Source organism: Pagrus major, chromosome 24 (assembly GCF_040436345.1).
Source record: "Pagrus major chromosome 24, Pma_NU_1.0".
NCBI lineage: Eukaryota > Metazoa > Chordata > Actinopteri > Spariformes > Sparidae > Pagrus > Pagrus major.
This window is the reverse complement of record NC_133238.1, coordinates 15,333,879-15,347,455: the sequence shown is the minus strand read 5'-3', so window position 1 is coordinate 15,347,455 and position 13,577 is coordinate 15,333,879. Positions and strand designations below refer to the sequence as shown.

At 43.1% G+C, this 13,577-nt stretch overlaps 1 protein-coding gene and 1 non-coding gene across 2 annotated transcripts in view; one reads left to right on the top strand and one right to left on the bottom strand.

Annotated features, from left to right (window-relative positions):
- The window catches only part of LOC140992068 (CLIP-associating protein 1-B-like), a 40,930-nt gene that overhangs the window by 1,023 nt on the left and 26,330 nt on the right, over nt 1–13,577 (top strand). The window contains exons 3-8 of the mRNA XM_073462304.1: nt 2,639–2,717; nt 3,334–3,437; nt 3,527–3,618; nt 3,705–3,780; nt 5,185–5,282; nt 6,126–6,196. Coding sequence (XP_073318405.1) covers nt 2,639–2,717; nt 3,334–3,437; nt 3,527–3,618; nt 3,705–3,780; nt 5,185–5,282; nt 6,126–6,196 — 520 coding nt within the window. The remainder of the gene's footprint in view (nt 1–2,638; nt 2,718–3,333; nt 3,438–3,526; nt 3,619–3,704; nt 3,781–5,184; nt 5,283–6,125; nt 6,197–13,577) is intronic.
- LOC140992625 (U4atac minor spliceosomal RNA) lies at nt 2,134–2,261 on the bottom strand. The gene has a single exon (XR_012178190.1). It is a non-coding gene; the product is annotated as a U4atac minor spliceosomal RNA (small nuclear RNA).

The following is a 13,577-nucleotide window of genomic DNA, read 5'->3' as shown; positions in this document are numbered from 1 at the left end:
CATCAACAAAACATGGTTTGTAATAAAGCTGATCCATCCTGAATCCTCCCTGTAGCTTCTGCTGTAAAAACCTTTAATTTTAAGCTCTTTAGACGTCTGAAACTGAAGTTTAATCTTTGTCACTTGGACATCAGTAGTGAACGCTGGAAAGACGTGTAAAAAAAGACGTCACAAAACTTTAATTCTTCGTCTTTTGGATACGTTTCTGCTCAGTGGCTGTTTGATTAACTTGTTTTAGAGCCTCAGGGAAAAATACTGGGAATATTTGAAAGATATTCCGACTCATGATTCGTGGGAATGATTATTTTTGCATCACAAGTTTCAAGTTTTTTTGACTGCAAATAACTATAAAATCATGACGATGTGATGTTTGTTCTCATGTTTTCTCACGTCTGGAGATGTTGGGGCTGATGCAAAATACATCTGTGTATATATTTATACACAGGTTATATACATAAACACACTGTTTTTACAGGGATGCACGATGTATATCAGAACAGCTCCCAAATTAAGGCCGTGGTGAGATTGTTTCCTTGACGACTGAATTTCAAATCTCGTTCTTTATTTGGGGAAAAATTTGTGAAGTTGAGCATCAAGGAAAGCTTAAATTGCCAGATTTTTGAATGGGGTTTGGTGTGAGGGAGCAGACGAGACTGAGTGGAGCTCATGAAAAGGACACACAGCTGCACACACACACACTCACACTCACACACACTGGCACACATATACACTGACACATCCAATCATATAGCTGCTTCCTGCGCTGCCCTGGAAACGCAGCGTCCTCCGGTCTGGTTGGTATCTGCGGCTCTGTAATGGGGACGAGGCTCCCAGGCGAACGTGGCGGCGGCTCTGAGCTTAATTTACCAGCACCATTAGCCCAGTTTCTGTCCCAGCAGGGGGGGTGACAACTCTTCAGGATGTGGAGATGAGTTTGTGTGAGTGGCTGGTGGTGGTAAAACCCTGCAGATGTGTGGACAGCTGCTTCCTGGTGCTTCTCGTTAATTGATTGACAGCAGTGAGCAGTCGAGACAGGCTGTGAATTAAAAGAGCGATCAGCTGTCGATCAATACAGGCTGCTGGTAAAAGTCGACATTTACATCAGAGGCTTCGTAACGATCACATTAAGGGAAGCTTTTGTTTTATTGACAAACAGCCAGAAATCTGAAGATATATTCATGTTACAGTGATATCAAGCAGAAAAGCAGCAGATTTCAGAAGCTGGAACCAAAGAAAAATCGCTGCCGATTGATTTTCTGTCGACTGACTGAAACAATTAATCAAGGAACTGATTCACGAAGCATCAGTTACATAAAACGGACGTCCTGTAGCAGCTAGTTTATGTGATTAAAGGTCAAACGTCAGGATCAACAGGGAATGAACAGGCAACCAGTTAGATTATGGATAAAAACATACATATTCAAGCTGAAGTGACAAATCTTCACTGGTTCAGGAGGTTTGATGCTTTTCTTTGTTTGTTTGTAAATGTTAGTAAATTAAATATTTTGAGACAATTCATTTAAAGATGTCAAACTGTGAAACTCATTTTTAAGACTGTGGTTTAGATTTCAGGTGTTAAAGATTAAAATATCACTAATATATGTTTTTTTTATTAGTTTATTAGTTGTTTTATTAACTATATAACAAGCAGATATAATCTATAACACATCTGTATAAAACATGTCTTTATTATAGAGTTCAGGCGTCGCCATTGATCGTATCAATTAAAAGAAAAGTTCAGCTGTTGATCAATACAGACAGTTTATAGATAAAACTATTTCAAGTGACAAACCTTCACTGGTTCAGGAGGTTTGATGGTGTTCTTCATTTTAAACGTCAGTAAAGTAAATATTTTGGATATTTTGTGGTTTAGATATCAGGTGTAAAAAAGGTTCGTTGACCTCCAGATGAAGGTTTGCTGGTTTCCTCTCGTCCAGAACATCTGACTTGACTCTTGAAAGTGTGACAGCGAGTTGACAGTTCATCATAATCGTTGATATTCAGTGAAATCAATGAAATCATGTAAATATCGTGCAGCAGCTGCAGTCCTGCTCTCCGTCCAGCAGGTGGCAGCAGAGGAAGTCCAGCTTATTGTTTCTGTCACGAGTGTTTTTCTCTTTCTGTCGAAGAGAAGGTTCCAAAAATTGCACCAGGATCTGAGCAGAACTCAGGTGGTGCGTATGTGTTGGTTCTGGTGTCAGCAGGGAGACTCTCACTACGCGTTCATCGAGTTTCCCAAACCACCCCAAGACAAGGAAAGTTGCAGCAGGAGGCGGTGGAGGCTGCTAGTAGAGGCTGAACACACTCTTCAGTCACGGTGCAGCGTGAGCGCACGGCTCTGACCTCCCTGAATCACACATGAGGTGCCTTTATTCAAGTTTGACCGAACACAACGCGTTTATTTTCACTATTTCACCCTCTTTTTAATGGAAATTCATGCTCTGGTGTGATTACCCATAATCCTTTGCAGCCCAGATTCAAATCCACTGCTGCTGTGCTGCTCTGAGGCTGCAGTCGGTCCGAGTCCATCTGTCTGTGCTGTCAGCTGATTCTGATGGGTTTTCTTCTTCATGTTGTTGTTTTTCTTCTTTTTACTTGTTTTTTTTCAACATGTTTGTTGTTTACTTGTCCTCCTCAGGTGGTTCTGTTGGGGATGGACATCCTGTCAGCTCTGGTCAGCAGACTGCAGGAGAGGTTCAGGACGCAGGTGGGAACAGGTGAGCTCGTCCACTTTGTCCTTTTACTATTTACAAACACAAAATACAATTTAAATGTGTCAAATACATTCATAAATAAATAAATAAATAAATAAATATGTAAAATATGTCTGTGAAATATATTTAAAAACATTCAAAAACACAATCTACAGTTAGTCTATATAAAACATGTACATTTACTTATGAATTCAGCACAAATGTAAAAATATACAGTAGTTAAAGATATAAATATTAATATTAAATGTGTTTCATGAGTTTTTAAGTCAATTATATAATATTACATATAATGTTTAAAGGCACAAGCTACAATAAATCTATATAAAACATTTATTTATTCTTCTGTTTCAACATTTATATCTTATGAATTCTACACCAGATAAATATGAATATTCAACATTATTTTATTAGTTAAATTGTTTCTTTTAATTCTTTCTTTAGACATTAAAGCTGACAATGTTCATGTAGATTTACCTGGAATAAGTTCAGTAACAGATTAAATGAATAAATTCTGTAATAAATCTATAAAACACATTTATTCTGCTTTAAATTGTATTTATTTTAATTTATTAAGACTGAAGACTAAAAGTCTCCTTCGCTTCTGTTCGTGTGTCCTCAGTTCTGCCGAGCCTCATCGATCGGTTAGGAGACGCCAAGGACCAAGTTCGAGACCAGGACCAAGCCCTTCTGCTGAAGATCATGGACCAGGCTGCAAACCCACAGGTGCAGCGCAGCACACACGCTCGTTCAGTTCGCTGAGAGGAGATCCATCGCTTTCTGATCATTTCAATCTCTGAGCTTTGTGTTTTCAGTTCGTGTGGGAGCGAATGATGGGCGGCTTCAAACACAAGAACAACAGGACCAGAGAAGGACTGTGCCTCTGTCTCATCTCCACCCTGAATGTGTGAGTGAAGATGTCCTGTTTTAAGTCTGGAATCAGTCATCAGCTCGTGTTTTGCTCAGAGGTTCTTGTTGTGTTTTGTTCTTCAGGTTTGGATCTCAGAGTCTGACGCTCAGTAAAATCGTTCCTCACATCTGTAACCTCCTCGGAGATCCCACCAGTCAGGTACAGCCTGATCATTGGGCTTTGACTGCCCTCTGCTGGTCACATACAAGAGTTACACCTCACACCACAAACCAGGTTTCCTTCTCCAAATCACAAAACCTTTACCTGCAGCCAGACTCACGATACCTCACAGGCATCACACCTTTCAGTCGCGGGGTCTCCTCGTCCCCCCGCTGAGTTTGTCGTCTCCTGATAGGCTGCAGACGTCTGTCATCACCGGAACCACACTTCCTGTTGAGGACAGGAAGCCAGGCCCATGAACTGCCCTTCCTGAAGCCAAACACTTGTCGAGCAGCGCCGTACGAACCATCATCATGAGAACTATGAGTGCAGGAAGCATTTTCATTTCGCTTTGCCAGCTGGAAACAAACTTAACATCTTAAAACACACTCGACACACACGTGGTGGTGACTGGAGGCAGTATTTCATTTTTATTGTGTCCTCACTCAGAATTAGATTTCATTTCTATTGGATTTTAAATTGGCACCAAATAAGACAGATGAAGAAAAAAGAGCCTGTAAGTCAAACAACCAGGAACTGTCTCAAAAGAATTATTGACTTAGTGTCGCAACACAATGAGATCCTTCTCAGACTAACCACTAACAGGGCTCCACACTGCGACCATATGCCCCCCATGATTCAGTTTTTTTTGTTTAATCATCGTCACATGTGAAGCAGCAGGAGCAGCCGTCACCGTGGTAACGTTTTACCGTCCAAAAATCACAAAAGAAAACGAAACAGTCGCCGATCAGTCGTCTGATCCACATCCTCGATGTGTAGACTGCTCTGAAATCATGACTCACTCGTTATTTTGGGATATGAACTCATTGTTTTTAGAGTTTCTCTTCATTATGACTCAGAAGATATTTTTTAAAGAGAAATGTAAAAGACAACCTGAAGGAAAACTACTTAAGTTTACATTTGAGTTTTAAGTTTACATTTGATATGATTTTCAGGAGAGAAACACTTGCAGCACAATAGCATCATGTTGTTGAATGACTAAAATCAGAATTCCTTTAATTTAAGAGAATTAAAGTCAGTCAGCCGGTTTTTATATGAATATATATGACAGAAGAGAAGTAAATGATAAACCGGACGTTGACTCTCAGGAAGGAGGATCATTTATAAAGTTTGTTAGTGTCTGTGGCTAGAGGTGTTGTTATGAGTTCAGGTTGTCCGTCTGTCCTGATGTCTCCAGAACACATTGAAGGAAGTTCTTCACATTAGTTATAAATATCCACTTTGACTTAAAGTAGAACTGATTAACGTTTCGTGGCCTCACAAAACACAGTTTCTGCCGTAACTCAAGAATTCACACGATGAGTACGACACAGTTTTACACAGATGTCTAACAGGATAAAATGATGAAGTGGTGACGTGAACTTTCTGTTTGTTGTCCTGCAGGTGCGTGACGGAGCCATGAACTGCCTCATTGAGATCTACCGCCACGTTGGAGAGCGAGTGAGGATGGACCTGGGAAAGAAGGGTCTGCCTCAGTCACGGTGCGTTCAAGTGCTCACTGTGAACAGTCACGACTAACTTATTAAATGGAGGACTCTGCTAACACACAGCGACTATTATTTCAGTGATAATTAACCCTTAACACACTTTTATAAGTCTCCAATAAAAGAAATCGTCTCTGTGTTATTTTGGATTCACGAGAGCGAGTGGTGCTTAAAAAATACCGTCAACAACAAACAGAAAGGATATGAAAATCACTCAAAGTCACGTTGATAAGTAACTCTCATGAAATTATTAAATAAATCATGAAGTTTAAAGCTGATGAAGTACGGTTGCATTTTGTCTGTTGAGCTTTTGAGGAAGGTCCAAACACAACGCCAGGGTCGGTCCGGACCGATGATTTCAATTGATTGATGATTTTGTCTATAAATTGACAGAAAATAGTAAAAAGTGCAGATCAAAAGTTCCCAGATTGTCTTCAAATGTCTCGTTTTGTCTGAGACCAAAAGATTTAAAGTTTTCAGAGATATAAAACAAAACATCTGTGGAGCTGGAGCCAGAGAATGTTTGACAGTTTGTTTTAAACATTACACACAAAAGCATCTCGTCTGATCCACTTTTCTGTTCCAGACACTCGTCTGAATGAGAGTAGTTTCCTCCTGAACAGTGAGCAGACATCACATGTGGTCCACGCTGTGATAATCGGTGTTTGTCCTGTTAATATCACCCAGCACAGCCGTGACCATCGCCTGTTATTCTGGGATGTTCCTCTGGCCTAGTTATCGGCTCTCTGTGGAGTCGGATATGATCCCATTCTGTGCTGCGGGCCTGTTTGTATCACAGCACCACCTGCTGATAACTGTCTGTTCCTGCTCTCTGTCCAGGCTCAACGTCATCTTCAGTAAATTCGATGAAGTTCAGAGGTCGGGGAACATGGTGCTGTCTCCTGTGTCAGGTAAGATCCCACCTCCTGCTCTGCCTGATGCTCTTCACTCCTGATGTCTTGGTTCTGGTCGTGTCTGTGGCACCGGGATGGTTTCGTGCCCGCGGTGAATGTGGTCGTCCTGGCAGCTTTGTGTTTGTTGTTGAAAAAGCCTGCGGACACGAACATGTGACAGCATCCAAAACTGCTCCACAGTTCATTAACTGTGCACCAACCAGACTCCAACACCTAGAGAGGGACTCTGTGTTTGAGACGCTGCTGTTAATGAGCAAACTACGATTTAGTCGCCCAGTCCTCGCATGTCTGAGGAGATATTGATATATTGAGATATTTCAGAATATGAAGATATGTATCCTGAGACTTGATTTAGGTCTGTGGTGAGGAGGGGCTGTCAGGTTTTTACTGCTCATCATCAGCTGCTCACTGTGGAGGCTACAGTTGCTTGTGGCAACAAGGGCTTCAACTGGTTAGGAAGAACACGGTAGAAACACTCTGACGCTGTTTTAGTCAGAAAACATTTCAACATGAATCTGAACATCTCGTGAAGCAGGAAACGTGACCTGGGTGAGTATCTCGGTCCTGGGAAGCCCTCGTCTTGTTTCCAGCGGTCTCAGCGGGGTGTGTTCGCTGTCTTTCAGTCACAATGCAACCTGAGCTGCTTTCTTTGTGCCGCGAGAGGCGAGGAGCTTTCAGCCGCTTCACTGCAGGAACAGCGACCCTGCAGAAGTGGGGCGGATATCACACCCACAGATATGAGCAGTAAAACAAGCACCAGGACGTCAGACTGGTCTGTCAGGCTGTTGAAGCTCGGCGCTGACAGGCGGTCACAAGGCTCAGCTTTCATCTCTGAGCCCCCGAGCTTAAAAATAACAAGACGAGACCTCCTTCCTTTGGGGAAGCAACATGAATTTGTCACTGAGATAGTCTGACATGAGGGGAGGAGCTTCACCATGACGCTGCTGCAGGATTAACATCTGAGTTCTTACAAGAAGTCGCAAAATGTATCTATGATCTGCATCAAATGTGACGATAAGAGCTCGTTTGTCAAGTGTGGGACAGTTTTGTACTCTGCACTCGCAGTGAAACGTTCAGTAACCCCCTCCAGCGATTTAGTGTCTCTTCATTATTCCTTGATTTGATAAATGAAAAGGCTGAGTAGTTATATAATTCCAGTATAATAATAACGGTAGAAACGTCCTTCAGAGGGAGACTTTTTACTTTGGCAGTCTGATTGAGGGAGCCACAGTTCAGCAGCCGCTTCAAACAGACGTGGACGTCAGCACACTGACGACTGACAGAGCGTCACGCTGACCTGGAACAGAAGCTGCGAGTCATTCAGAGGAGAGCGAATAGAGGAAACTACATGAAGATACAGAGAGAGGAAGAGAGGAAGAGAGCCCGCAAAACAAACTGTTAAACTGAGGAGAAAACCACAGGAAGACTGACTCCAGCAGCCCAGGGCTCTTATTTTGTAGGAGTGGTGTCAGCTGTTGTCCCTACAGTCACAAGACCGGGTTGGAGGGGAAGGGAGGAGGCAGGCAGCAGTGCACCAGCTCTGGGTCGCTGTCAGGACGCCACTGTTTCTCCTCCAGTGGATCCACAGAGAGCCTGCAGGTACTTTCATCACACAGTGAAGTATTTTTATTTTAAAGCTGAAGCCCTCTTGTGAAATATTTAGCCGACTCTTTGTGCCCTCTCTGGGATCATAATTAGGAAATGAATGCCACAAGTAACCGAGGCTCAGTGATGCGTTTAGTGCTGCAGTTTTGCTCCGCTGATCTGCGTCTGACGTGCACGATTACGTCTGAAACATCTGAGTTATTCAGGTAGAAATGGTCGTCATCATTTGAGGAACATAATTAGAGGAACTTCATCGTTTCCACCTGTGAGCTCGTCAGTGCTGCTCTTGTTCTGTTTGGTGTTTACAGTCATGATTACAGGCTAATTTCCATCGACTTTAATGTAAGTTAACTCAAATGATAATAATGACATTTTTGTTGATGCAGAGACAGTAATAATGATGTTCTGTTCAACAGGGAAACCTGTTTTAAAATAAGTATTTTAGCTGATTTGTCAGAGAAAATACAGTAGTAGAGGTGGAGGATTCACTTGGTTGCAAGTAAAGACTTCTGGGGTTTTTCTGTGGACGAGTTTGTGGTCTTGTAGGTCAGAGCTACAGTCAGTTTAACCTCTTCTCAGAGGCGATTAATTGATTTTAAACTGCATTCTTGAAGCGATGGGGAGCCAATGAACGGCTGTTAAAACTGGAGGAATGTGGTCTCTCCTCATAGTTTTGATTCAAAGTCTTGCAGCTGCAGTTGAAAAAGACTGAATAATGTAGATCAGAGGCTCCTGAACGTGTTGCTCAAAGGTCAGCGTAGGATTGTGAGTGAAGGTCAGGGGTTAACAAAATAACAAGAAAATAAGCTCACATCTTTCACATGTTCTCATGTCTTTAGTAACTAATTCATTTAAAATTGAAATGTTACCTGCTGATCAAGAATATGGTTGAGATTGACAATAGAATTTAGAAAATCTGTGTAGACGTTGGATGAAATATCATTAAACATCTAATTATTAAAAGTAAAGTAATAACAGATGTAGAGCTTTGTATCAAATAAGGAAACTAAGAAAATAATTAAAGTTTCCTGTTTTAAACGACCTTCATTTGAGTGTTGGTTTGTTGGTTTCTGAGTTTATCAGGTGCACTTTGCCGTAGGAAGCGCTGTAGATGTCAGACGTGCACCTCACTATGTTTTTGACCAAATAGGCTGTAGTTTGGTATCAATATTGTGACACGTTGTGGTTTGTTTCTTTTCTTTTCTGATCGAGGTTGTTGGCTCAGTCGTCATCATGTAACTCTGTTCATGCATGTGTTTCAAAGCTCAAGAAAAACTTGCACGATCAGACCTCCTTTATTGTTTAGACGTCATATTTTGAGGTTACACCTCGCTTGTGCTTCTGAATCCAGCTCTGCAGGTTTAATAAACATGGACCTGGCTGTGTGCGTCACTCAGCCTCAGGAGGTCCTGCAGGGGAGGTGTTGAGAGACGAGGACAGGTACGCGCTGCCAGCAGGACTTAGGTTGCACAGTTGGAAACCTCCTGAATAATGAACACAGTGCCGGGACAGAGAGACAGGGCAGCATGCACCAGTGAGTCTCTCACACAAGGTAGATGTGCTACAGAGCTTAAAGAGCATTTATGAGGGTCTGCAGAGTGGAAAACTCACTCGCTGCTGCTTTATACAAGGTTTTTTCTGGCCTCACGTCTGCTGGCGTCTGCACAGATGTACAAAGACACCAGACGATGCTGCACACAACATAACAGGAAAACTCCTCTCCACAGAAACTGAAGGATACCAAACAGGAAGAGGTCCAGTCCCAACAGGAACGACCACTGATTGACCCTGAAAACCCAACAAGTAAACAAAAACACAACAAGATGTCCAGTAGAGCTGAAACTCTTAACTGATCTGCCAGTCGGGTAAAAAGATCCTCATTAAGATCCTTCATGAAGCAGAACTGTCTGTTCTTTGGGTCAAAGCTTCTCAAATGCACAGATGTGCTGAACATCTCTAAATATCTCAGATAACTGTATAAAGTCCTGCTGACCTGATCCTGTTCGCTGTCCATCACTCCTTAAACTGCAACATTTAGTCGATTCATCCATCAGGAGACTGAAAGAAAAATAATCACCAACTATTTTGATAATCAATTAATCGTTTTAATCATTTTTCAAGCAAAAATGTGAAAAATATTCTGATTCCAGTTTCTTAAATGTGAGGACTTGCTGTTTTTCTATGTCATTCATGACAGTAAATGAAGAGACTTTGGGTTTTGGACTGTTGGTTGGTTGGTTGATTGGTTAGTTGGTTGTTGTGTTGGTTAGTTGGTTGTTTTGTTGGTTAGTTGGTTGGTTTGTTGGTTAGTTGGATGTTTTGTTGGTTAGTTGGTTGTTTTGTTGGTTAGTTGGTTGGTTTGTTGGTTGGTTTGTTGGTTAGTTGGATGTTTTGTTGGTTAGTTGGTTGGTTTGTTGGTTAGTTGGTTGGTTTGTTGGTTAGTTGGTTGGTTTGTTGGTTAGTTGGATGTTTTGTTGGTTAGTTGGTTGTTTTGTTGTTTAGTTGGTTGTTTTGTTGTTTAGTTGGTTGGTTTGTTGGTTAGTTGGATGGTTTGTTGGTTAGTTGGATGGTTTGTTGGTTAGTTGGTTGGTTAGTTGGTTGTTTTGTTGGTTAGTTGGTTGGTTTGTTGGTTGGTTGGTTGGTTTGTTGGTTAGTTGGATGGTTTGTTGGTTAGTTGGTTGGTTTGTTGGTTAGTTGGTTGGTTAGTTGGTTGTTTTGTTGGTTAGTTGGTTGGTTTGTTGGTTGGTTTGTTGGTTAGTTGGATGTTTTGTTGGTTAGTTGGTTGGTTTGTTGGTTAGTTGGTTAGTTTGTTGGTTTGTTGGTTAGTTGGTTGGTTTGTTGGACTACTGAATTGATTTTCTACCATACTTGGATGAAAGATGGGTTTTGGCCCAGAATAAAGCCCATTAACTTTTGGTGCATATCTAACATTGTGAGATTTGGGTGTTTTTCTACATTTTCCTGAAATCCTCAGGGAATAATTCCTGGATCTTGATGAAACAATCAGGCGTATTTAGGTGGCTGGTGTCTATGAATGAGTATAATCAGATGCTGATAATGGGGACTGCTGTCCTTGGAAGAAGTTTGTCCTCTACTGACTTTAATTCTTGTTACTTTATTGATTGTTTACAACCCTGAAATCCAGTTTGAGTCATAAAAACGTGTTTGTTTGGACCTCTCAGCGGCTTCGTGGTCTTAGGTGAAATAACTTAACGCTCTTTTACGACCTTTAATTCAGAGTAGTGGGTGTTTTGTGAGCCAGCGTTCTGTACCTCCTGCTCATCTAAAGAAACATACCCTGCATACCTGACTAATGGCCCCTCCACTGTAACTCCAGACTGCTGCCTGTGGATTTGCTTGGTGTGAATGCATTTTAATCTGGTGAGAAAGTTGTGAATGAAGCCTGATAATTCTGTGGGAACGTCACTCCCACTGTTGTTCCAGCTGGTTGTGATGTGCAGGAGAATAGCAGGGGTGTTTCCCACTGCATTCACTCAGCCATGAAAAGGCTGAACAGGTTGGAGCTCACCTTTGAGCTGCGGCTGCGTTATTATCTGACGCGATTGTTATTCTGAGCTGAGATGACGGAAAAATGTGAGTAAAATAAGTCTGATTTGTGAGCAGAGCTGAGAGGCTGATTCGATCTCTCTCAGATTACCTGCTGTAGACTCTCAGCTGCTCTCCCACGCTCCCTTGTTTCCTTCTGTGTCCGGTGACGCAACACTTTGCACTCACCTCTCCAGGGTCATTTTGTGAATTTGCATCGGGGGGATCAGCTGTCAGGCTCCATCAGGCTCCGAGCTCACAAAGACTTTGAGACGCTGCCAGGAGGAAACCTTGTGACCCGGCAATCCAGAGGAGGGGCACAATTAGTCACAATCACTTTGTCGGATTATTGTTAGTCTTTTTTTTTGACGTGGGCAGTTGTTATCCACCTGTAACAAAGTGGTGAAAGTTAAATCTCACCTGTCAAACACAGTTGACTCGTCATGGTTTGTCTTCTGCAACTCTGGAGGAGCTTCAACAAGTCGAACAAGATGTGAGTGCTAGTTTCAGACTGACGCAGTTGTCATTTTCACGCCCAGAGCCCACGTTGTGTAGACAGCAAATGTCCTTGCGCCCAGCTGTGCGCCCCTGTGCATGTTGGTCTTAAAATGAGGTGTGTTCAGGCGCACTCATGGCAGATCGCTATCTTGAGGCGGCAAGAAGCGATGGCGCCATGGGGGCGTCTGAGATTTGAGTAAATGTACTTTACATTTTAGTTACATTCCACCACTGCCTCCCTCATTCATTTCCCTGACTCGTGCAGCAGCTTCGACCTCGCTGTGATTAAAAACGCTCAGATAAGTCGGGCGGAGGCTCGGCGGCGGACATTAACACCGCCAGAGGAGCAGCTTCCTCTTCAGAGGTGTCTCCTCCATCCTCCCTCCTCCTCTCCTGAGTCATCATGACGCTGTGACTCCGCCCCCCAGCTCCGCCTCCACATCGAGCGCCGGGGTTTGTCCTCTCATCAACCCCTCCCTTTGCATCCCATTGGTCCACTCCGCCACCCCTCCCTTCCTCCTCCTCTCCTCCATCACCTCCCTTCCTCTTCCTCCATCCCGGTCCTGACGGTGTGTGTGTGCTGAAGTGAACTAGAGGACGGAGTCGGAGAGGCAGATATTGAAGCACATGCTGCCTGACGGGGGAGGGAGGGGGCTCGCGGTCGGACTCCCCTCCTTCCTCCCCTTTTCCTCTCCTCAGCAGGAGGGAAAGATGTGAGGAGCTCAGAGGACTGGAGGACCACCTGACTGACTGTCTGACTGTCTGTCTGCCGGCATGCTGAGGAAACTGGTCTGCAGGCGGATCTGCTCCTGTAAGCTGCTGCTCTTCCAGTGGAGGTCGTAATGAATGATGGATGCAGGCGACAGGAGTTGAATGGCAGGAGGAGGAGGAGGAGGAGGAGGCGGAGGAGGAGGAGGGATGCCTGGTGTGACGACGGCTGTAAATGCGTCTGTGGTGTCTGAATGTAAACACAGCAGGATGATTTGTGGGCCTGCTCGCAGCTGGATTGTTGCGATGCAGCCGGGCGGTCCGTCGCTGAGCGGAGCTGAGGTCAGGAAACGGGAGGCAGTCTGCTGCCCTGGAGTCTGAGAGGACTGTGAATCGATTTCCTGTCAACTATTACATCAATCGCTGACTATTTGAATGGTCGATTAATCGGTTTGATTCATTCTCTTTAAGAGCAAAAAGGTCACAGTTCTCAGATTCGAGCTTCTTTACTGTGAATGTTTTGCTTGTTTCTTTTCTTCATTATGATAAACAACATGAGGTTGTGTCCAAAACAAGACAATTGTTTTTTACCATTTTCTGACCTCGATTAAGTTTCAGTTGCAGCTCTAGTTATAAAGTGTTTATTACCTAAGGGAGGAGGTTACGTCCTCACCTGTGTCCGTGTGTTTGTTGGTTGGTTTGTTGGTTGTTGGTTGATCTCCATCCTCTGCAGGATGATCCAAAAAGTAAGCGACAGATTTCCACCAAACTTGGATTTCGGATGGGTCTTGATCCAGATAAAGGGACGGATCCAGACATCGTGAGATGATGGGTGTTTTTTGACATTTTTGTTAATTTCTCAGGGAATAATAAAAAAATCTGGCGTATTTTAGTTTTCCTGGGTGAACTTTCCTGCTGATTGATGAACAGACCTGTTGTGGATACGAGACGTTAGATGAGTTTACAAGTTGATGTGTGAGAACTGAGGCTATGGAGGTTAAATTTGATCTGAAAACCTTAT